A 24,085-nucleotide genomic window follows, 5' to 3' on the forward strand; every position below is an offset into this window, starting at 1 on the left:
TTATCTTTTATTTAATTAATCAATAAAACACAAATGTGTATACTGGTGAAGTGTTTACGAAAAAAGTTTTGATTGAAATGAATTTAAGATGAAATCTTTTATATTTTGTATCTTGAATTATTTTAAAGGTCGGAGACTTTATATATATATATATATATATATATATATATATATATATATATATATATATATATATATATATATATATATATATATATATATATATATATCAAGGTAGAAGAGAACAAAGGGAAGAAAAAGAATATAGAAAGACATCAATATCTACATTACCTGCGTTCTATTTTTTTAATACATATCAATTTAATGCTCCTTTATTTTCTTTTATGGAGGGTTAATTAAATAGTCAATACATAACATATAAAAGTAATTTATATTCTTGGAGAATTGATTTTAATAGAGAATTGATTTCTATTAAAAGCAAACTTTATAATCTCTTAAAAAATTAGGCATGTTAGAAGGGAGGGAAAGAGAGATATCGTGGAATCAAAATATTGTTTTAATTATTTATAAATCAATAAAAACTTATTTCTCAACCTATTAAAGGTTTGTATTATTTTCAAGTTTAAAGTATTCTCATATTATATTATTCATATCACCTTTTTTTTCACCTAAATAATTTAATTAAAATCAAAATTATTTATATTTTCACCCTTGACCTATTTATAACAATGGTGTATATCACAAATTTTATAGAAACGCCGATCAGGGGTGGCCCTGAGCACGGCCCCATAATTTTAGGGTACCAAATTTTTTTTTCTTACCCCTATATATATATATTAAAACAGAATTTTCTATTATAAAAATATTTGCTGGAATTAAAAAAATTTACTGGTTAACAAAATTATATGGGCGCTACAAAGTCATAATTAATAAAAGAATGTAATTTCTCATAAATAAAATATACAATATAATATAACCAATTAATTCCCCTAAAATAAAATCAATTAATATATCTATAATTTTAGCAACTAAAGAGTTTGATTGAGGCATTAAAATTAAAACAATGATATAGAATTTTTTTTATATTATTGATCTCAAAATTAAGAATGAAACATTACCTTTACTAGGCAAACAAGATAATGATCCCAAAATTAAGAGTGAATCAGAATCAAAATCAAGCTATATGATATTGAGTTCTTTAAAGATTTTTAATCTATGCATGCATTAAGAAAACAATTAAAAATCTTTAAAGAACTCAATATCATATAGCTTGATTTTGATTCTGATTCACTCTTAATTTTGGGATCATTATCTTGTTTTCCTAGTAAAGGTAATGTTTCATTCTTAATTTTGAGATCAATAATATAAAAAAAAATTTATATCATTGTTTTAATTTTAATGCCTCAATCAAACTCTTTAGTTGCTAAAATTATAGATATATTAATTGATTTTATTTTAGGGGAATTAATTGGTTTTATTATATAGTGGTTTGTGTTTTGATGTAGTATAAACATTGATTCAAAGATTCATATTTCTATTTTTTTAGCACAATATCAAATGAAAATGTGTTTTTTATCCAATTATTTCATTTATCCTTATGTATTTATTGTTAAAAAAATTATAGGGGCACCACTCTTTTGATTCGCCCAAGGCACCCAAATCCAAAGGACCGGCCCTGACGCCGATCATGATCTTATTTATATTTACACACGGGTACTTATATGGTACGCGTACATGGTACTGATATTAACACATTTAATTCAAAATTATTCGATTGAATATTAAATATTAACGGAAAAATAATATTTATTGATCAAAATATTTAATATTAAAATAAATGAGCGTACCACACTGGTCCCAATGTGAATGCACATGTATTCCGTTAATATTCAAAATATTGAATATTAACTGCAGCACGGAGTTATTGATTAAAATATTGAATATTAACGGGAGCACAAAGTTACTGATCAAAATTTTGAATATTATCGAAAACATTAAGTTACTGAACCAAATTTTGAATATTAACGGGAACAAATTTTGAACATTAACGGGAACACGAAGTTACTAATCAAAATAATAAATATTAACGGGAATACGAGGTTATTGACAAAATATTGAATATTAACGAGAACACGGAGTTACTGATAATTTTTTTGAATATCAACATAAACATTAACTTACTGATACATTTTTTCAATATTAACGGGAACACGGAGTTACTGATCAAAATAATGAATATTAACGGGAACATGACGTTACTGATAAAAATATTGAATATTAACGGGAACAAATTTGGAATACGTTGAAAGTAAATGTGACTAAGTTTATTGCATTGGACAATCGACATTGTGTATTCTTTATTGATCTTCCCAATTTTTATTGCATATTAATAAAATAACACTTCATTATTCTATTCTTTATCAATTTTATTTTTAATTTTATTATGTATCTTTGCTGAACGAAATGTATCATAATAATAATTACATCAATTTCTTTTTTTTTATAAAAAAAATATAATATTGAACAAAATAAGCAAGAACATGAAGTTACTAATCAAAATATTGAATATTAACGGGAACATGAAGTTACTGAATAAAATATTGAATATTAACGAGAACATGAATTACTGATCAAAATATTGAATATTAACGGGAACATGAAGTTACTGATCGAAATATTGAACATTAACGGGAACATGAAGTTACTGATCGAAATATTGAATATTGTAAAAAATGAGCGTACCACACTGGTCCCCGTGCGAATGCACGGATATCCCGTTAATATTTAAAATATTGAGTATTAACGGGAACACGGAGTTATTGATTAAAATACTGAATATTAACGAAAGATAAAGTTACTTATCAAAATATTTAACATAATCGGAAACATTAAGTTACTGATCCAAAATTTGAATATTAACGGGAACACAAAGTTACTGATCAAAATAATAAATATTAACGGGAACACGAAGTTATTGACAAAATATTGAATATTAACGAGAACACGAAGTTAGTGATATTTTTTTTAATATAAACGGAACATGAAGTTACTGATAATTTTTTTCAATATTAACGGGAACAAATTTGGAATATTAACGGGAACACAAAGTAATTGATCAAAATAATGAATAATAAGAGAACACAGAGCTACTGATAAAAATAAAGAATATTAACGGGAACATGAAGTTACTGATAAAAATATTGAATATTAACGGGAACAAGTTTGGAATATTAACAGGAATACGAAGTTACTGATCAAAATAATGAATATTAGCGGGAACATGAAGATACTGATCAAAATATTGAATATTAACGGGAACATGAAGTTATTGAATAAAATATTAAATATTAACGAGAACATGAATTACTGATAAACATATTAAATATTTACGGGAACATTAAGTTACTGATCGAAATATTGGATATTAACGGGAAAATAATTTTTATTGATGAAAATATCTCAAACTTTGCCACAACTTATTAAAATTTTTTTCTATATTTTACACATCTGGTTTTATGACATTTACCTCTAGAATAATATATATATTGAACAAAATAACACGGCCACAACGGGTACCCGTGCGGACGCACGGGTATCACGCTAGTTTTTCAAAAAAAAATCATTTTCTTAATTTTTCGCAAAATTGATATTTTTTATTTTTGGAAAAATTAAGTCTTTGAGTCTGTTTGGTAAAAATAGCGGTTGACTGATAAGCTAGCTGGTAGCTTATAGCTTATGACTGATGGCCGATGACTGATGACTTATAGCTTATAGCGGATGGTTGAGACTGATAGCTTATAAGCTCATTGAAGTGTTTGGTAAAATTAGCGGTTCAATTAACTTATAAATGTAAAATAATGACATAAAAATATTTAATATATAATTATTTTATTTTAAATTAAAATAAATTATAAGGGTTAAAAATGGATTTTAATTGAAATAATAAGGATAAAAAAGGAAGAAAAAATAATAAGCTATAAGACATAAGCTAAAACGCTATTTGAAATATCGTCTGAAAAATAAGCTATAAGCTAGTAAAATAAGTTATAAGCTCGTGATGAAAAGACCGTTACCAAACGGGTCTAAATTATCATATGAGCCTATAAGACATAAGACATAAGCTATAAGCTCGAAAATATATCTTACCAAACAGAGCCTTTTTATTTTGAAAAAAAAAAAATTGATTTTTATTTTATTTTGGAAATTTTGGTTTTTTTTTTATTTTCGACAAAAATCATAATTGACTTTTCGGAAACAAATCGACTTTTTCTTATTTTAAAAAAAAATCAACTTATTTCAAATATTAGATTCACCTTTAAGAGATGTTTGTTTCATTGATACAAATTCATTTTGAAGAATAATTTTTCGAAAAATTAGAAGTGAAATCATAATCTCATATACTTTCCTAATGACATATTGATAAATACTTAGCAAAGTTCTTAATTTTTTAAAGTAAAATAATATATGAATAGTTATTTAATATTTATTCTCAATTTTATGAGAATTATTTTTATCCATCTATCACTTGAAAATAAAATTATAAGAAAAATTATTTTCTTTTAAAGAATATTACCACTATTAAATTAATATTTTAACTTTAAAATGAATTTATGAATCTATATTACTAATCTTTATATTTCTAAAAAATATTTGTAACACAATGACACAAATGCCACCTTAGAATTAACTCGAATTAGAATTGTAATTATATTTCTAAACATATTTGTAAGACAATGACACAAATGCCCTCTTAGAATTAACTCGAATTAGAATTGTAAAATTTTGGTGGAATTAGTTATGGGAAATTTTTATTTCACTTCATGGTCTAAAGAAATATTTTTTTGCAATTTCTAAGATATTCCTCCAAAACTGAAAGTATATTTCCGTTGCGAACCATTTATTGGTAAAATTGATTGGAAACCGAACGTATATTTGCGGTTTAAAATCGATAATATATTTTCGGTTTCTGTTGTTACTAATATCAGAGCCATTTTAGCCGATATATGTCTTTTTAGAGTTGATTGACACATAATGAAAATACAATTACATGTACAATTGGAAGAAAAAAACATAAATGACTGAATAACAAAAAGCTATAGTAGTAGGAGATAAAAAATGTAATCCAAACTTAATAACAAAAAAGTATAACCAAATAACAAAAAAATCAACAAAAACTACTAGGTATGGGGGATGATGAGTCGACCTGTCACCCTCAAGGCGTTCCTCCGCTGCCTCCTGTAAAACATAGCATCCTGGGCCTCCGCCATGATGGCATCCAAAACACCTCTAACATTAGATCCATCAGGAAACAAACCTGTATCAATACCATCCCACGCAAGCTCCATGATACGACGACACGTTGGCAACATGTTAGTCGCATGATCGGTCCTAACCTGCTTCTCCTCTAGGATCTCATGATGAACTGGCCTCGGTGGGTTCCCTGGAACATCATATATCATGTATGGATGGGACACCTGGAAGAACCATAACATGTAACTGTGCTTATAGCTCCAGTCGGATGTAGCCACAGTACTTCTTGCCTCCTCTGGAACAAAATGATTCTCAAAATCATCAAAAAAGCCATTCATATCCCTTAGTCCCACCGTCGGAGGAGCAACTACAGTAGGATCCTGAGGAATAGTCTGGGTGAACCTGAACTGACGCATCACCCACTCAGGTATATAGGCAGCCGTCTTGCGAATCCCTCAATCCAACCAACCCATAAACAACGACACCTCTTTAAATGGTATCGTCTCACGGTGTTCGCCGTATGAAGAGAAGTCTACGTCCGTATGTGCCAGCCGATCAATGTACAACCGGAACGACTCTACCGCTTGATTCCCTTAGATGGGGTCGCACGCACAGGCATGCGACTTAGCTTCAGTGTAGCCCTCTGCAAGTGACCAACCCGAGACGCGGGGGAAGTGTTGTATGATCAATCCCTGAAATAAGAAAATTAAATAGTTAGTTTTTCGAATTAAAATAATTAACAAAGGCCCTAAAGAAAAAGAAGTTATACCGTCATGAGTGACATGCTGTCGGTTATCTGTTTCGTATTCCACTTAATCCCTTCATCCAACTTCGTATACATGTATACCATGCAAGCAGCCCCCCCAATTCCATTGGTAGACCGTCTTAAGATCAGCAAAAAAATTGGAGGTACATGATATCAGTGTAAGTGGCAATGGTGTCCACAAAAATCTGTGTGCCAATAATATACAAAAGGTACACTCTCATAGCACACCTCATGTGCATGGTAACCTGCTCGACATAACCATCAGCCTCTTGTCATGTCGTACCTCACCCTCAAACACCCGAGCTACATAATTGTACCTGGTGTGACTACCTCGGACTTTGTCAATCTCTCCCATGGCATTCTCAGGGGTAACTCCCAACATCTCAACCAACATATCCAAAGCCTCATCCTTCATGATCCTCTCATGATCCAAGAATCTCCCATTGATCAGAAGATGCAACATACACACGATGTCGTCGAGTGTGATCGTCATCTCACCATGTGGCATGTGAAAAGACAACATCTCATGGTGCCACCTCTCGACGGAAACGTTTATCATACATACCCCAGTTGACAATGGTGTATCCACACTTGCCAAATCTTTCAACCTTGAAAGCAATAAAAGCTCATCAAACCATGGCTCAATTGGTGGTACCAGTTTACTGATTTTCCGCCTCTGGCTAATGACCTTGAGTGTATCACGGTCCTGCATAAATATGTAGACAAATATAATAAACAAACCAAAATTCAAAATTAATAAATAAAATCATAATTTAAAATGTAATAATCAAAATTCATACATGTCTTCCAGATAAGTCTAGCAACATGGTCAGGGTAAAGAGGAAAAAGGGATAAATCAGACAGTCCTCCTCCAAAAATCAGGTGCTCGCAGATGCAGGCTATCGTCTGTGATAGAGGTTGGGATGAAGGTTTTGGCTGAGGTTGAGACCGTGCCTCTAGTGTCGCCTTGGAACCAGAGGTCTCTCCCGCCTCAAATGATGTAGGTGGAGAGGTGCGTCTACGAGAGGATGGGGGTGGAGAAGGATGGACTGGGGAATCCAGTCTGTTGTGGGAGGCCGAAGTAGTGGGAGTAGCAGGAGGAACACCGGAAGATGAAGTTGTAGCTGGTGCATCCAGTACGACATGTCCAGATGCATGAGGAGGCTGTGTTGCCTGACTCTTTTCTCTCTTCACAGAAGCGTGTTGTGTCTCAATCGAGATGCTCTGTCAGTCATTGCTCTTGTAGAAGCACAAAAAAATGTTAACTCAATGACCAATGTTGAAAACAAACTTGAAAACACATATAGGAAAAAATCGGAAATGTACTTTCGATTTTGTTCTTGATGAAAAACGTAGTTATATTTTCGGTTTCTGCTGCGATTTCAAAGGTCCATTAATGACACCCACCCCACAAAAGAACTAAATAAAATAGTCATTGATCATTTTAAAGACATGTCTAACACCTTAGTAATGATTTATAATGTTGAAAACAAGCCACAAATCCTAATTCCTAACATATAACACATATTTGAGTGGATTTTACATAAACACTTAAAATTTCAAAATCAACTTACTTGATTGATTGTCGTTGTTTTTTGTTGTTTGATTGTTGTTGGATGCTTGATACACTGGCGCTTGATGCCTTAGAACGACTTCGGTTATAAATTCGATTAATTCGGTGAAACTAAAATTGAGAGAGTTTTGAGACAGGGACTGTGTGTTGGTTGTTTTTGAAACTGTAATGAGAGAGGAAGAGACAACGCGCTTTTAGGTGCTCTACAAACCAGATATATACTTGCAATTCTTTACCGTAGTTATATTTCACGTTAGTTCTAACGTTAATGTCTATTATGGTGTAAATCAAAAATACGTTTCCGATTTTGAAAAATATTTTTAAAATTTCGCGTGATGGATAAAAGAATATTGGGTAAAATAAGAATTTAGCATTTCCCCCGTTCATCCAGTGAAACGGGATAATCGGTGAGTTATACATAAAATGGGCCGAATAGAAAAGCACCGTTTCTTCAATTTTTCCCGCTGTTTCCTCCAAAAAGATATTTTCACCTTCATTTTCCCGCCGTTTACTTCATTTCAGTTCACCACAGAGACTCAAACGCAGAGAGAGAAAAAGAGAAAGATGAATGCTCCGACGAAGAAAAAGATTGAAAAGAAGTGCAAAATCAGAGGCTACAATATCAAACTCGAAGCCCTCGACGAGATCCTCTCCTTCGTCACTCGATTCGAACTCACCGAACAAGACGAAGCCACCGATCTCGTCCTCGATCAGCTTGAACACGAATCCAGTAACTTCTCTCTCTTCATAAATCTTTTTCTTCAATTCTCGTTTCAATTTATAATTGATGTAACATTTTTTTGTGCAATCGCAGTCAAATCTACAGTAATCGACGTGGAGCCAGTTCAACGAGTGGTGAACTTGCTACTGGAAGCCGACGAGGCGGGTGAAACCCTTGAAACCTTCGCCTCATCTTCTTCTTCGGCTATTGTCGTCATTGATGTGTTCGATGTTCCTAGATATAAATATGACGCTATCAGAAGGAATTTCTACCAGTAGGTTTTTGGTTTCTTGAGTTTTTTTCTTTCTTGGTTTTTTGTTTTTGTTAATGAACATTCCTGCAATTGATCTGTGAATCCTACTTGATTTAGTAAATTAGGGCAAGTGTAATTAGAAGAAAAAATGTTAGACGAGTTATCTGGTAATTGAATTTTATTTAGGGCAAATTACCCATGGAAGAAGCTCAGGAAGTCGCAATAAAATATTTACCATAAAAATAGTAATGTTCTGTTCTTCATTGTTCATATAATATTATAATTTTTGTTGGGAGTCTGGGGAGCGCTGAATGTGTCCATGATAACACCACTACATTTGATAGATGTAGGTTTTTATTGTAACTTTGATTTTATGCCCCAAAGGAGTTTGTGTTATGTATTATGCTCTACTTTGCTTATGGATCAGTTAAAAGCTTAACTACTAAAGTAGGATAAGTTAATATTGTTTTACATTGTGTAAGAAACATGTTAATAGTTAAGCTATTTGTCAAAATTTTGTGTTGGCTATTCATACTTGGTTTTGTTTATCATATATCATCAACATTGGACCATGTTTATATTTTGTGGTTATTTTATAGGTACCCAGGAAGCTTATCTCTTCACGGAGATGCAGCAGCCAAATCTGCTTTGTACAGGGATAGGTTTCTGTTGCTGTCCCAGAGGCTTTCTCGTCACCAAGATTTTTCAAAACCTGCTTTTGAGTCTGAACTTTCCCAATTCAGGAGTCGTGAGGTACTGCTGAATGCTCTTACTGACTATGAACTTTGAATGATGTTGCCAAATGTTTAGCAGTTCTGTGTTTGATGCATAAATTAGTGTTTTTTAGGAGGATTAATATATATGTAATGTAATGCTATGCTATGCTGTTTTTGTCAGATATCTCCTATCCAATCTCTAGTTGGGCAAAAAGGTAGACGATGGGTAATGGGAGTAATATCTCAGCTGGAGGATGGGCATTTTTATTTGGAAGACCTTACCGCTTCCGTTAAAATCAGTTTATCTGATGCTATATCCTTTTGTGCTTTGACAAATGTTACTTTTATGTTGTCGCAAGAACTCCATAATATTGTTGAATGTTTTATTACATAGTTTTTTGTTGGGGATAAAGCACTAATATATGAGTGTTTAAATAATGCTTGCTTCAGCTAATGAAATGCACTCTTTTAAGTGTTATTATAACTTATAAATACTTCTTTTTTAGAGTTTCTTTTTGTTTTTTTGCCTGAAATGTCCCATGTCAGGGACGGGTAAGGTTGCTTGCATCTTATTAGTTCCTGCCACGTCATGTTAGCATGATAACCTAATTGATTGAAGGATTTGGTACGCAGTGCTTAGAATACATTTGACAACTTTAATAGTTCGATTGAGTATGCTAAAGACATATATTCTTGTGCATAGTTGTCTTTTCATAATTTTTATCAATGTGTTATAACTTGTATAGCTGTTTGAGTTAAGCTAAATACATGATCATTAGTTTCTTTAACTAGCCATACAAGATTACTACGGGATTCTTCTTAGAGAACACCATAGTTGTGGCTGAAGGCGAGATGATATCTGCAGAGGGTATTTTTCAGGTTCTTGTAAACACTTCATTTGTGATATCTGCTCCATGTTCTCTTAATTTTGTAAAACACGTATGTCCAAATATTTGATTTGTATGCTTTTTTTATTCATAAACCCGGTTTATCGTGGATGAATTTCACTACAGTACACATTGTATGACTTCTAATTTTAATCAAACAGAATTATGACTTCTATTTTGCCTTAATTTAAAGGCCACTTATTATAGTAAGATTACTAATGATTTAGTCACAACTTTTATGTTTAGTTTTGCCTGACAACATCTCTTGATGATCCTATAGTGACTGTCAGGAACCCAAGAATTGAATTCCAAAGAAATTGGATTCCTAAGAATGAACACTCTTACTTAAGACAATAGGAAATAACATGAGAGCAAGCTCTCCTCAAGGGTTTCCCCTTCACAATAGAGTTGCTACTCTGTTCACAAATAATTAACAATATTCAATGATCATCAACTCTATATTGTATTCTCCTATTTATACAAAATAGCCATATAATGATATAACAACCTCAACCAACCAACCAACCAACCAACCAACCAACTAACTAACGTCTATAACAACTCTTAACTACTTTAACTAACCACTATTCTACATCCTATCAATTGACCCTTACTCAAAACAACCTTGTCCTCAAGGTTGACACGTCAACTATATTCTTCTTGTAGGTGTAATACGTTGTAACATGCATTAGCTTCCCGTTTCCCTTCAATATATTTATGAAAACCGAAGTACTTCCCATCTCATGCAACATGGTCCCCTTTAGATTATTGCCACCTGTATCCTACCTATGTAATAAGAGGTAAGTGTAGGACCTGTTTTGCAACATATTCTTGTTTTTGATTGCCATGATTGCTGCCACCTAGATCCCATAGATGGAAGCTTGTTGAGTCGAATTCAGATTCACTTGGTTGTGTTTCACCTTCCTCCTAAGCATTTGTGACTTCACTAGGCTGCTCCATCCAATCAAAAGCATCCTTAGCCGACTTTTTAGCAAAATGCTTTGGATGAGAAAATCGTGTAGTTCCTAATTTGGTCTAATCTGCAAGTGTTTCACTGGCATCTACTTGCTTATCCTCGTCTGAAATTTAGAGTCTTACCAAATCACAAAGAATCTTTTGCAGTCTTCTATCTTTCTCCTTTCTATGGGCAGTCTCTTGGAATACAGGTGTACAAGGTGATTTTGTCAGCGTCAACCAGGTGGTTGTTGCCTTTAGATTTAAGTCTTGTGGTGTAGGCTCAAGAAAGCCCTTGGTGTGGTGGACTGTAGTCCGCTGGCTAAGGCTCAGGCAGTAATTTAAACCCAACGTTCTCCACCATCTCTAAATTCTGATCTTGACATTTTTGCAATGAAAAATGGGTTATTTGTGTGTCTATTGATGTCTCCCGATGTTGGACATTTCTAAGGGAATTGACCCGCTTAGAACCTAGATCTTTGAAGGACTCGACGGCAGAAATGAAACCTGATTTGACAGTAGCAATAGAATCGGATTTGATAGCGTCAATGGAATCGGATTTAACAGCGGCAATGGAATCAGATTTTACAGCGGCAATGGAATTAGAATGCTCAGGGTTCCAAGGAGGAATTACAATTCTGCCATTTACGACTGAAAATGACCCATTATTTTAGACCTTTTTCGTCCCTCTTCATCATATCACAAAGAATATACTCCCCTTTCTTGTTTCTTCTCTAGTATCTTCACCAATTGCTTCACTTTATCTATGAGGTTTTCTCTCTTGCACTTGCTTCAAGGTTAAAATTTCTTCAACAACACAAGTTGCAATAGCCTGTTCTGAATCTCAGGATTAGATTTGAAGAGAATGACACCCTGTTTGAATTCGGGTCCTCTTGACACCAAGAACTGACCCAATACATGGCTTCTCCGTACATGCTCTTGAAAGCCCATTGCAATTGATCGAACTTGTCAATTGCTTGCTCCTCAAAAATCTTTTCTGCCCTTGCAAGCCACCCAATGGGGGTCTATCCCTTTAAAACTTGGCAATTCACCCTTTGAGATGCCTCCATCTCCAAGAACACTGACACTTCTCGAAGATCTGGTAGGTTGGACCAATTGTTAGGAACCCAAGAATTGGATTTCTAAGAATGAACACTCTTTACTAAGAAAATAGGAAATAACATGAGAGCAAGCTCTCCTCAAGGGTTTCCCCTTCACAATAGAGTTGCTACTCTATTCACAAATGATTAAACAATATTCAATGATCATCAACTCTACATTGTATTCTCCTATTTCTACAAATAGCCATATAACAAGCTCAACTAACCAACCAACCAACTAACTAATATGTTATTTAACTTTATTTGTGAGTTACCAATAGTTGTTGAATAAGGCTACTTGCATAAGAGAAAAAGGTAGTGCACGAAACCACTTGTGGGCATTAGTTCTTTTTATGCTTTAGGAATCTAACTTGGTACCCCAAAGTTTACAATACTGACACCCCCTATGCGCCAACTACTTGTGCTAGTCTTTGGTTGTACTTGTGTGCAGTAGTTGGGCACATTGTGTGAAAATCATTGTGTATAGTGTATATGTTCTTCCAAGAAGTCAGGCTTATAGTTCTTTATTAATCTTTTAGAGGGAGAGTTAAAGTCAAAGATTAATATGTTTGAGACAAGAAAGCAATGGTTTATCAAATTTATGATTAATATGTGATATGTCCCGGAAGCCTCAAACCTGAAAATTATAGGTTTTGTACTTATAAGTTCTAAGTTTTGCTATTTTATATGTATTTTTTTTGTTGCATGTGGCTCATTTTACTAGCCTTTTTCCATCTTCTCTTCCATATCTGAATAATTGGTGCATTTTCTTCCTGCAGATTTATTCATGTGGATTTCCCCCACCAGAGGATAGGGATAAGTCACTTGAAGTGCTTGCAGGCCATGACTTTTTTGGTGGTGGTACTTTTACAAAAGAAGAAACGGTATCCTTATTACTCCCCTCCTCAAATTTACTATTTAATAGTCACATGTATTTCTATTGGTCTGTACTCCATGAGAATTAATTGTCCTTTACCTATACCATAGATCAGACAGGAAGAGATGGAGAAAAGAGCAGTCAATGACATGTTTGTCATACTATCTGATATTTTTGTAGACAAAGAAGAGGTAATTTGAAATGTAAATTTCTTTTTCTTTTTTCTTTTCACTTTCTCACTTTTATAAAAGTGTAGCTATCAGTATTGATGTTGTTTCGCCGTAGAGAAGGCTTTGGGAAAGCTAGAGATTGTTCTTGATGGTTTTGAGAGTGAGGAAGTCGTTCCTTCCTTATTTGTTTTCATGGGAGACTTCTGTTCTGTGCCATATAGCCAAGCATCAGGCCCTTTCTCGATCCTGAGGTGAGTTCCACTTGCGCTTTTATACTGATGATTTATAAATATGAAACTTGAAACACTGAATCACATTAGGTTACGTGTCAATTATAATTAGTTCAAACATTTCATTTTCTATTGCTTAAGAAGAATAGTTTATTGTTATGTGAAGATATTAGGGACTTTGATATGCAGGTTGCAGTTTGGCAGGCTAGGGAAAATTATTGCAGCCCGTCCAAGGTTAAAGGAGAACAGCCGATTTCTTTTTATTCCAGGTCCTGGTGATATAGGTATTATATTAAATTGATGATTTCTATTGCTTCTCACTTTCATCTACTAGCACGATATATCATTTTCAGTGTATTTTCAGGTCCTTCAACAGTCCTTCCTAGGTGTAGATTACCTAAATGTTTGACTGAGGAGCTCCAAAAGTCTATTCCCGATGCCATATTTTCAAGCAATCCATGCAGGTTAACATTATATTTAAATAGGATTGCATGGGACATCTTCATCGTCTATACTTGTGTTTTCTAGTTGTTATGGAAACTGATTGTTCGTACAAACTCATACCTGTTTGGCTACAGGGTAAAATTCTATACACAAGAAATTGTGTTTTTCCGGCAGGATCAGCTGTATAGAATGAGTCGTTCTTCTCTAGTGCCACCTTCTGTGACAGAAACTACTGATCCTTTTCAGCATGTAATTTGTCTCTTATCTGTGTTTTCTGCTTAATTAATTATTACCTTCTGGATTTTAGAAAAGCAAAAGTTCATTGGTTGTGTTTAAATTGCAGTTTGTTGCCACGATAACCCACCAGAGTCATCTCTGTCCATTACCTCTAACTAAACAGCCCATCATATGGAATTATGACCATGGCCTTGATTTATATCCAACTCCGCACACGGTACTGTTTATACTGAAATTGTTTTTTTTCCTTCCTTTTTGTATAATCTAACAGTGTTCTTTATCTTCACTTTCTGTTCTACTTGGTATTTGACATCTCAATATCTTGAAATAATTTGGTCTAACCATTCATGATGTGATGACAGTAATATGATCTTGTTATACCTCTCTACTCATACCTTGGAAATAATGTTCTGATGCTGATTCTGCTGTTGTGATTGCAGATAGTCTTGGGAGAGAGAAGTCCACAGAAAGCTTTTAAATACACAGGAACCACTTGTTTTAATACCGGATCCTTCTCGATGGATAGCACATTTGTAGTGTACCGTCCTTGCTCTCAGGAAGTTGAATTGTCATCCTTGTGAACTGAATATGGTTCTTTTTGGTTCTCATCCTCTAATTATCAGCATGTCGAATGTGCCTGCTTCACTGTTGTTTTATTTATCAGATATAAAACCGATGCAATGAATGGAGTGGGGGATCTGGTATTGCTGCTTTTTGGGAGGGTTGAAGTCACAGCTATCTTGTTTTTATTCAACTTAATGACTTTTTCAAGCTGTGATAATTGTTAGTATAGTAGGAATGTTCCTAGTCTAGTTGAGGAGGTAGTCTATTTTTAATTTAGATGATATTTACAAGGTTGTTCATGTAAAATAATATCAGAAATCTGTTTTTTGAATAGGGCGATACTACAATTATTATTGAATTATCAACAAAGCCTTTCCTGATTTAGTAAGAGATGTCAAATACTAATATCAAAGATGCTAACTTGTCAAATTCATCAATTTTCATAACCGCTATTAGGTTTGGTTTTCGAAGTAACCGATTGACCAGAACAAAAGCTCCGGAATTTAAAATTATGATTCTAAGATAAATTCTTGTAGAGCTATAAGGACATGAACACTTTCACTATCAATAATTTACCTACTCAGCCCAGCTAACTTCTAGTGTTGAAACAACAGCGAATATCTTTTATTCAAAGGGTGGTAAGTAGCATAAATTGGTGATGCTTCACATGGTTTCCACTTTCCTAGCAAGAGAATTATTCACATCAATCAGCCAACATTTTCCAATATCCAAACTAGCTACCGCACGCAAGTTAGCACAATTCATAACCATCATTAGCATAGATCCAAAACTTCACGTATTAAAAAAATGCAACATGATTAATTAAATATGTCCCCAAGGTACCGGAAAGCTAATGGATTTGACTGCAATCAGAAATTCTCTGCAGTCAGGTTGTTAACCGTCCTATCAGGATTGAAGGTGATTAAGGAAAAGCAATTTTGAAATTATTAAATAGTAAAATTTAAATCAGTCTGCTTTAGACCGTCCGATCAAAACCGGATGAACACAACCGTCGTGCCTACGTGATTGCTGTAAGTGTTACAGCAGTAGGGAATCCATTTTCCAAAGCTTGATACTATTATTGTTGAGGCTCATCAATCATTGCAAGACCAGAACCAGAAAGCTTTTGGATCACTAGATGGTAATAAAAGTGCACGTGCAGATATTTTAAACCACTTGATGTGAAGAGCAATCTTCATTGTCATATGCAGTTGAGTTTTAGATGATCCATTTTGCATCAACTCTTTAACAATAAATCTCAAATTCTCATTAATTATCTACTAAATTCAGAAGTGTATTTGATGTTTGGAGAAGAATTTACACTTTTGCATTAGCATCCTTACTTGCTTCCACTACCAAGTACCAACACATCTTCAAGCCAATCCATGTTTACAATAATTAGGAGTAATGTTAATTTAAGGACATATTCTACATATTCAATTTCTTCATAAACAACAAGAACACAAGAACACAGCTAAGATTAACATAATTGACGGCAAGAGAATTAACCTCATAAATCCTAACCAAAAATATGTTTTTGATAGCAACATAATTATCAAAAGCATTTCACACTTCAGCGTGTATAGCAACAAATTCAAAGAAGTTATCCAGTCCATGAAAAATTTCTCTTACCTACATACAGCAACAGTAAAGCAAATATATTTGATTTTGGTCCCTATCTAAAATCTATTTTGTTAACACTTAATTCTTCCATTTTTTATGGAAAATTCTTATAATCTACTTGAATATATTACAATATTGATGTTTAGTTAATGTAATGATTCTGCATATTATTGTGACTTTCTATTACTCATTCATACCATGGCAAAAAATTTCTTCTAGAATAATCTATGATAGTTTACAGGAGTCCCAAGATTACATAAAAAAAGCACATACTTACGTACTCAAAACACAGAAATTGACCACTAGTAGGATAGTAACAAAGCTAAATTTAGTTGGTTACGAAATGACAGAGCAGAAGCAACCCAAAACAGGTTGGCGGAAGTAAAATCAACCGGCTTGCTATCAGTAATCTGTAACAATCTGATCAAGACCCGAAATTTAATCTTAAACACCATCCATCCAACAATGGTTTTGTTGTCCAGATGCCGAATCCAGCAGCGCTGCATGTAACGAAAGAAACACTTCATATCTCTAGCACCACGAAACACCAGTCAAAGCTGTTAAGAGGAAAAATGAGTCCAAACATAAAACTTCATCGGTTACTTTGCAGTGAATGTTATGGGACATATATGACACGTCTTCAATTTATAAATGGCACCCCAGACACAACTTGTTGGGCATACTCAACATACTGCATTCCAAAAAACTGTCTCAAAAAGTATTCCTCATATGGTATCCTACTATTGAAAAACTTCCAAACAACAACCGCAAATCCAATAGTTGATAAAGGATTACAGAGCATTATCTGAGTGCTAACCGACCAAATGAAGAAACCACAGTACCCTGGATGGCGAATAAATTTATAAATACCATGTGTAACCAATTGATGACGTTCATCTGGACGAACTCTTATCATATGAGTAAACGATTGCCCTGCTGTTATTATTGCCCCTTTCCTTATAATTTCACCTATCACAACCAGTACCAATCCTATATCACTGATAACCCAATATTCCTTTAGCTCAGGAAAGAAAGTAACCTCAATTAAATATTCTAGCAATGAAAATACCATTGCTAAGAGATAGTGTTTGCTAATCAAAAGGGACTTCAGAGTTACACTTGATTTTCCATGAATGAAGGCGGCTAGAAAATATTCTGAAACGTGAAAGAAGATAACTGCAATGAACATTTGAGACAATTGTCTGCAAGCAGTGTAGCTTAGGATTTCTGTCATTTTTGCCAAATAAAAACAAGCTTCACTTGTTTTAAGCCACGAAAAGACTTGGTCGCTTAAATCATCTAAGATATAAGCCAGACCTGAAAAATATTCAAAATTAGTACTCGAAGTCTTAAATAACACTTCAAATTGAATGTGTATCAGGTGTAAGCCATCAACACTGGGATAGTTTTAAATTGCGGTCCGCATCTGTCATTGCGGCAGCAATATTGCTGATGCAATAGTCTCCGCAACTGATTCAGACCGCAATTGCGGTGTGATTTGAAATCACGCGTCCTTCCAGATTGGTAACCACGACAGACAACTTCGCTAGGTTTCTAAGCAGTTTCATCAAAACTTAAAATTTAGAAACCAAAATTCAATTTATTTCCGAAAAATCTCAGTCAAAATTCTCGGCCGCATTTCGTATTGAGGCAACCGCAATTGCAACACCCCACAGCCGCAATGCGGATCACAGGAACAACAATGGCCACAATCGTAGGAACCCGCAACTGCTACCGCAAAACCACGAACACCAGTATTCAATAACTTCCAATATCTCAAATTACTACTTTTGTGTCAATGTCAGGGTTGTGATACTGATAATAAAAAGTTAAAAAATGCAGAGTTTCAATTTCAACCAAATGTTATAAAAATTAAACCGGTTTTTGATTCTGTGAAGGCATTGGATCAACATTTGAACCAATATTATCGATAACGCTGGGATTGTATGCAGCGTTTCCTTTTGCAGGGACGCAAGTCGCGGTGGAATTGTATCCTCGCGCGTTACATGAAAGAGGAACGAAAATTCAATCTTAGTTACAAAGAAAGAGAGAAAAGAAAACCTGAACGGAGTTTCTCAATGTTGCTGAGAGGTGACGATCAACTCCGGTTGCGTTTTCCGACAAGTTCAGCAGGATTCCAAATTGGTTGATTTAGGGTTTTCTTTCGTGAATAAACACTGATTTAGTTTTTTTTTTTTTTTTTTTTTAATTTTAAAAATGTAAAACTTTTTTTATTCAAAATATTTATTCTTACTTTTGGTTGCTATTCATACACCAAGTCTTACACCTACACCGTATGTACGGACGACACTGTTCATGTACGGACGACTACTATTCATGTACATACGAATACTATTCATGTACGGGCGTTTATTTTTAATACCTGAACGTGCATTAACCAACTTCATTACTGCATTAACCAAGTTTTTACACTGCATTAACCAAGTTTGATGACTGCTAAAAATTATTTTTAATACCTGGATGTTGCATTAACCAACTTTATTACTGCATTAACCAAGTTTTTACACTGCATTAACCAAGTTTGGTGACTGTTAAAAATTATTTTTAATACCTGGATGTTGCATTAACCAACTTCATTACTGCATTAACCAAGTTTTTACACTGCATTAACTAAGTTAGGTGACTACTGTAAAGTACTGTTCATGCATAGTAACGTCAACAGTCCCGTCAGTACATGAACAATGTCGTCCGTACATAAACAGTGTCGTCCGTACATACGGTGTAGGTGTAAGGCTTGGTGTATGAATAACATTTCTATTTTTGGTTATGGTGAATGATGGTCCACTTTAAAAGCAAGTAGATTGGGCTTGAGATTATTATTATTATTTTTAATTTAGGGAATTGCGTAAAGTGCTCTATGGACTGCTACGTCGTCTTCGTGAAAAACTAAAAATACTCCATGGTTTTGGATACATATCTCCGGATGCACCACAAATATATTAGTTCTTGAATCAGGTCTTAAAGCTAGGCAAAAAATATTACGGAAATGAATTTTTGTCTATCTTCAGAGATGCATCTCCAAACACTATTTAATAAAAAAGGGCGCCATACCCTTTATCCTTCCTCACTTTTTAAAACTCTATTTGAAACTCTCAACCTCTTAACCTCTCAACTCTCAAAATCTCTCAACTCACATTCTCTCAAAATCATTCAACTCACTACAAATCTTCTTCCATCAACATCAAATCGATCAAAGCTCATGCAACATGCATCAGTTTGGAGGGAATAATCTCAAGCCTCGCAAGCACATATTGTTTCTAGCCAAATTGTTGTAGTGACGTCATTTTCCGGGGCTCGTGGATATCCGACTTCGTCTTCTCGTAGGAGACATGTGTCACCTACTGAGGCACAACAAGCACCCAACTCTCTGCACCTGGCACCCGAGGCTCCGCAATGGTTAGGAGGAAGTTCGTCTGACTTATCGCTTTTTCCTTTATACCCGGACCATACTTTCAAACATGTTTGGGATAGAGAGGTAAACCATAAAAATAAAATGAGAAATATTTATTTTTTCATCTTACTTTGAAAAACATGTATAATGATGATTTACTTTTCTATAGTGCCGTGATGCTTTAAAATTCATCAACTATAGCCAGAAGATTACAAGTCTAAACCTAATGAGTTATGGTTTTAGGATGTGATGCAACTATCTGGGTTGAGAGACTTGTGCACAATCAATTATGTTACAGTTAACCATGGTAATATGTCCGAGTTTGTAGAGAGATGACACTCAGAGATGTCATCATTTCATTTTCAACATGTGTGATGTCTATCATAAAGGACAATGTTTCGTGCCTACTACATCTTCTGATCAGGGGGAGTCTTTTAGACCATGGTAGGATTAACAGAGATGGGGCCCTGGTGATGTTGGTAGCCTATCTAAGAGCTGACCCAGAGGAAGTCGTGAGGGAGTTAGAAGCCACTCGAGGGGCACATGATAGGTTTCCATTCCTTGAGAGGTTGTATACACAACAGTTGTATAATGCAGAGCTGGTCGAGGATATACCATGTGCTTCTGCATTCATTTTTCTCAGAGAGAACCAGGCGACGCTCCATATATAGTGTATCTTGACCGCATGGTAGCAAAGGATATACACTCCAACGCGTACATCGATCATCGTCAGACGCGTCCCTTGTATGACATTGCCTTATACTTTGGACGGTTGGCTTGCGGTTCACGTCTGACGTATCCCCATCTGCATGAGCGCGTTATATGGAAATTCAACTACATGCAATTATTCCCAGAGACCCTTCAGAGTCTGGTCCTCTTGCTATGACATGTAGAGATATGGATACCATGTTTGATGATTATCTTTATCATATGGTATCATATGAGGCTCATAGTACCATAGCTCATAATGATTGAAGTGTTGTACACGACTACATCCGATGGTATTTCAAGATATCACATTCGTATATGACATCTGATGCTCTAGGAGATCCACCTAGGCTAACTCATCAGAAGATACTTGAGGACGAGCAAGCTAGGGCTGATCATGCTGTTTTCTAGATGTCGTTGTATTATGGAGATTGGGCAGACATGTATAGATAAAGGGATCTTTCTGGATGGTTCTGAGGTGTGGGACGTTCTAGATGCCATGATGGGGGAGGCACGGGAGGCACTGCAGTATAGGAGGCAGCGTAGAAACATGGGCCCCTAGTTCGTCATACGCATGAATATATAATATTTGTATTAAGAGCACCATTATTGGTTCTATTTTGTTTTGACTCCATTGTGTACTATATATATATATATATATACACGTCGTTTTGACTTGAGTGTGTGGTTTACTTTATACAAAATCGAAAAATGATATTATAACTATAATATATGGTCAAATTCATCAGAGCATCTCTAAATCAAAGAAAAAAAAATTTGTTTGACGTAATTTTGGAGATGCATCTTTGGGTTATTTATGGAATGCATACAAAGATGCATCTTCAGAAATATTTATGTCAAAAAAAGGCGTTCCACTGAGGTGTACATGGAGTGGTTCCAGAGATGTATCTCTCCAATAACTTTTTGCATAATTGGGGTGAAGCTCAGTTTGATTGTGTTTGAGTGAGACATATGGTGCGTCCAGAGATGCTTCTCTAGAACCAGAGGGGAACTTTCGAATTTTCATAGGATGCTTTATCCACTACATAGGGTGGGATTAGCAATTCCCAAAATTTAAGGGGTTGTTCAGTATATCTATTTCTCTCGAACTTTATGAAGGTCTGAAAATATTTTTGTTTGGAAGTTAATTTTAGAATGCACCATGGGAAATGTTGTTCAATACAAATACACAACAAATGTCCAAAGGAGCGTGTCTGAATATTAACTTTCAGACACATCATCCAGACATTAATCTCCGAATACACACTTAATACAATACATACACTTTTTCCCTCCCTATTCAGAAAGTTTGAAAAATAAGAGCAAATATCGTAACTCTCAATTTTAAGTGAGCACTATTATCTGTTATCCAAAATATTTCAATTCTCACTCTTACTCATTCACTTTGCTAATTAATTCTGGACATTCTTTGTAACACCCCGATATCCGCTACATGCATCGCTTACCGGCTGCCCAGGAAATATTGTTTTTGCCTCCCGCAGGAATCGAACCACGTACCTAAGGGTTAAGTACGTATTCATAGCAATTCCTGCTGCCAATTGAGCTACTAGCTCAAGTGGTAGCAGGAATTGCTATGAATACGTACTTAACCCCTAGGTACGTGGTTCGATTCCTGCGGGAGGCAAAAACAATATTTCCTAGGTAGTCGGTAAGCGGCCCTAGGGGGAGTATTGATTAAGCTGGTGACATGCTCGGTTGGCCGACACGGTTGATGCGTGTAGCAGATATCGGGGTGTTACATTCTTCGCATTATGTTGCAACATTTAATGAATATTCAATGACTTTAATATCTTCACATTCTCACATTACTTCTCGTTAGTATGATACATTGATTTTCATTTTAGTTTTGATTTAATGTATATTATTTTTATTGCATTCGTTCTTTCTAGGGATGCTTATTTGTTTTGTGATTTTGTTGGATTTACGGGTTAAGTTTGTGGGTATTAATGACCTCTAGTTTACAAGCGTCTAAAAAGTACCGTCTAGAGATCCCATATGAATGTTAAGTTTTGAACACGACATATCTCTATAATACCCCATTAGTTGAGATTAAACAATGTATTTATGTTGGGTTTCATAAGTTTCCGAATGTTTAAAAATATGGATTATAATTTTTATATGTTTCCTAATGTAGTCTCTTGTATTACGTGTGTATAGAAAAATTGCTGATGAATAACCAAAATACATGCATGGTCAATTATCACAACATGTTTCAGCTCGTAAAGAGAAAGCCAAATCTTCCTGGTTCTAAACTATATATGGAGCTTGAAGTAAGAAAAATGTCTAGCACCATTGAGGGACCTCGTCACATTGTCAAATGTCTCAGTTTCATGGAAGACTCGAAGCCCGTGCACATGCTCCCGGACATATTCCAACGCACGCTCATGAAATATCTCCCACATCTGTGGGATTTATTGGGGCCCATCAAACATGTCATTTCTTCCATTATTTGAAGGCCACGTTGATCCCCACATTTGGAATAGAGAGGCAAATAAAATTTTAATTATGATTAATCATATTTATCTTTGACATTTATCATTTGACGATGATGTATTGATTTTTGTAGTTTTATGAGACACTTAAATGCATCAACCATGGCTGGAAGAGAGTGGAATAAGTGCAACCCGATGAACCATGATTTAAAAAAGTATTAGTAGCATCCATACTGAAGGATATTTGTAGGAATGATTTTCAATTAATTGACCATGTCATTTTGTGTGCCTTTGTTGAGAGATTACACTCAGAAACATGTCATTATATCTACGCATTGGTAATATGAGTATCACTTTGGAAAATATATCATTCATACTGCATCTTCCTATCAGAAGCACATTGTTGTGTCACTATAATTCAAAAATCTGAGGCACTAGATTTAATAGTTACATACTTAGAAGCTGATCCATGTATGACCCATGAGGAGACTATTAGTGCACGGAGATTACATGCACAATATCCATTTCTAAATGATACTTACGAGGGCTATTTGAATTCCACTGCTACCCATGCTATGTATTAAGGATATTTTTCTTATATTTTGTTAGCATAACCATATGTATGAACAAAAGTGTGGCCTATGTGGATGTTGTCTATGTCAATTATTTCATAAATATTGAGAGGATTCATGAGTGTAATTTGTGAGGGTCTTGTTTGATTTACTTGTACTCCAAGATAGGTGAAATAAGTCATTAAAAGATAATACAAATGTCAAAAACTAATTGTCTCTTTGAGATAATATACGTACATCTAGCTTTTTAAATTTATACTATTTTTGAAAATTTTGTATACAGGTACCAATGAATTTTATCTAAACTATTTTCAGTCTTGGATCTTCCAACATTTTCCTAAAATCTCTGTGTGGTAGATTGTTGTTGATTATGATAAAAAGTTACCTTGTGATTGCCTGAATAATCAACTCAAGGGAACTTATTGATTGAGGTGTACAAGCATTCATTTGAGCTAGTTAATGAGCTAAATAACACTAAATAACACCAAATAACTTTTAAGCTAAAGTTCACCTTAAAAACTAACATAATCCTAACTTATGTAAAAAAGTACTATTTTTTAAAAAATTTGACAAAAAAAATTGTTTGGTCATTTTCCAATAGACTCGTGTTAGAA

At 34.5% G+C, this 24,085-nt stretch overlaps 3 protein-coding genes across 3 annotated transcripts; 1 reads left to right on the forward strand and 2 right to left on the reverse strand.

Annotated features, from left to right (window-relative positions):
* Positions 1–5,138: 5,138 nt before the first annotated feature.
* On the reverse strand, positions 5,139–7,280 carry LOC131650927 (uncharacterized). Its single transcript, XM_058920626.1, has 6 exons — positions 7,269–7,280; positions 6,803–7,201; positions 6,223–6,683; positions 5,981–6,095; positions 5,825–5,903; positions 5,139–5,665 (listed from the first exon to the last, which is right to left on the reverse strand). The coding sequence occupies exons 1-6, from the start codon at positions 7,278–7,280 to the stop codon at positions 5,139–5,141; spliced, it is 1,593 nt and encodes a 530-aa protein (XP_058776609.1).
* Positions 7,281–7,946: 666 nt separating this feature from the next.
* On the forward strand, positions 7,947–15,089 carry LOC131653350 (DNA polymerase epsilon subunit B-like). The gene is made up of 13 exons (XM_058923463.1): positions 7,947–8,280; positions 8,365–8,545; positions 9,124–9,277; positions 9,422–9,553; positions 10,039–10,119; positions 12,961–13,065; positions 13,169–13,249; positions 13,349–13,479; positions 13,648–13,742; positions 13,823–13,922; positions 14,037–14,151; positions 14,246–14,356; positions 14,580–15,089. Exons 1-13 carry the CDS (start codon positions 7,974–7,976, stop codon positions 14,718–14,720), a joined length of 1,734 nt encoding a protein of 577 aa, XP_058779446.1. The 5' UTR covers positions 7,947–7,973; the 3' UTR covers positions 14,721–15,089.
* Positions 15,090–16,525: 1,436 nt separating this feature from the next.
* Positions 16,526–18,518, reverse strand: LOC131653351 (protein-S-isoprenylcysteine O-methyltransferase A-like). The gene is made up of 2 exons (XM_058923464.1): positions 18,388–18,518; positions 16,526–17,643 (listed from the first exon to the last, which is right to left on the reverse strand). Exon 2 carries the CDS (start codon positions 17,558–17,560, stop codon positions 16,967–16,969), a length of 594 nt encoding a protein of 197 aa, XP_058779447.1. The 5' UTR covers positions 17,561–17,643; positions 18,388–18,518; the 3' UTR covers positions 16,526–16,966.
* Positions 18,519–24,085: the final 5,567 nt, after the last annotated feature.

The sequence above is a fragment of the Vicia villosa genome, linkage group LG2, assembly GCF_029867415.1.
Source record: "Vicia villosa cultivar HV-30 ecotype Madison, WI linkage group LG2, Vvil1.0, whole genome shotgun sequence".
In the NCBI taxonomy this organism is placed as follows: Eukaryota; Viridiplantae; Streptophyta; class Magnoliopsida; order Fabales; family Fabaceae; genus Vicia; species Vicia villosa.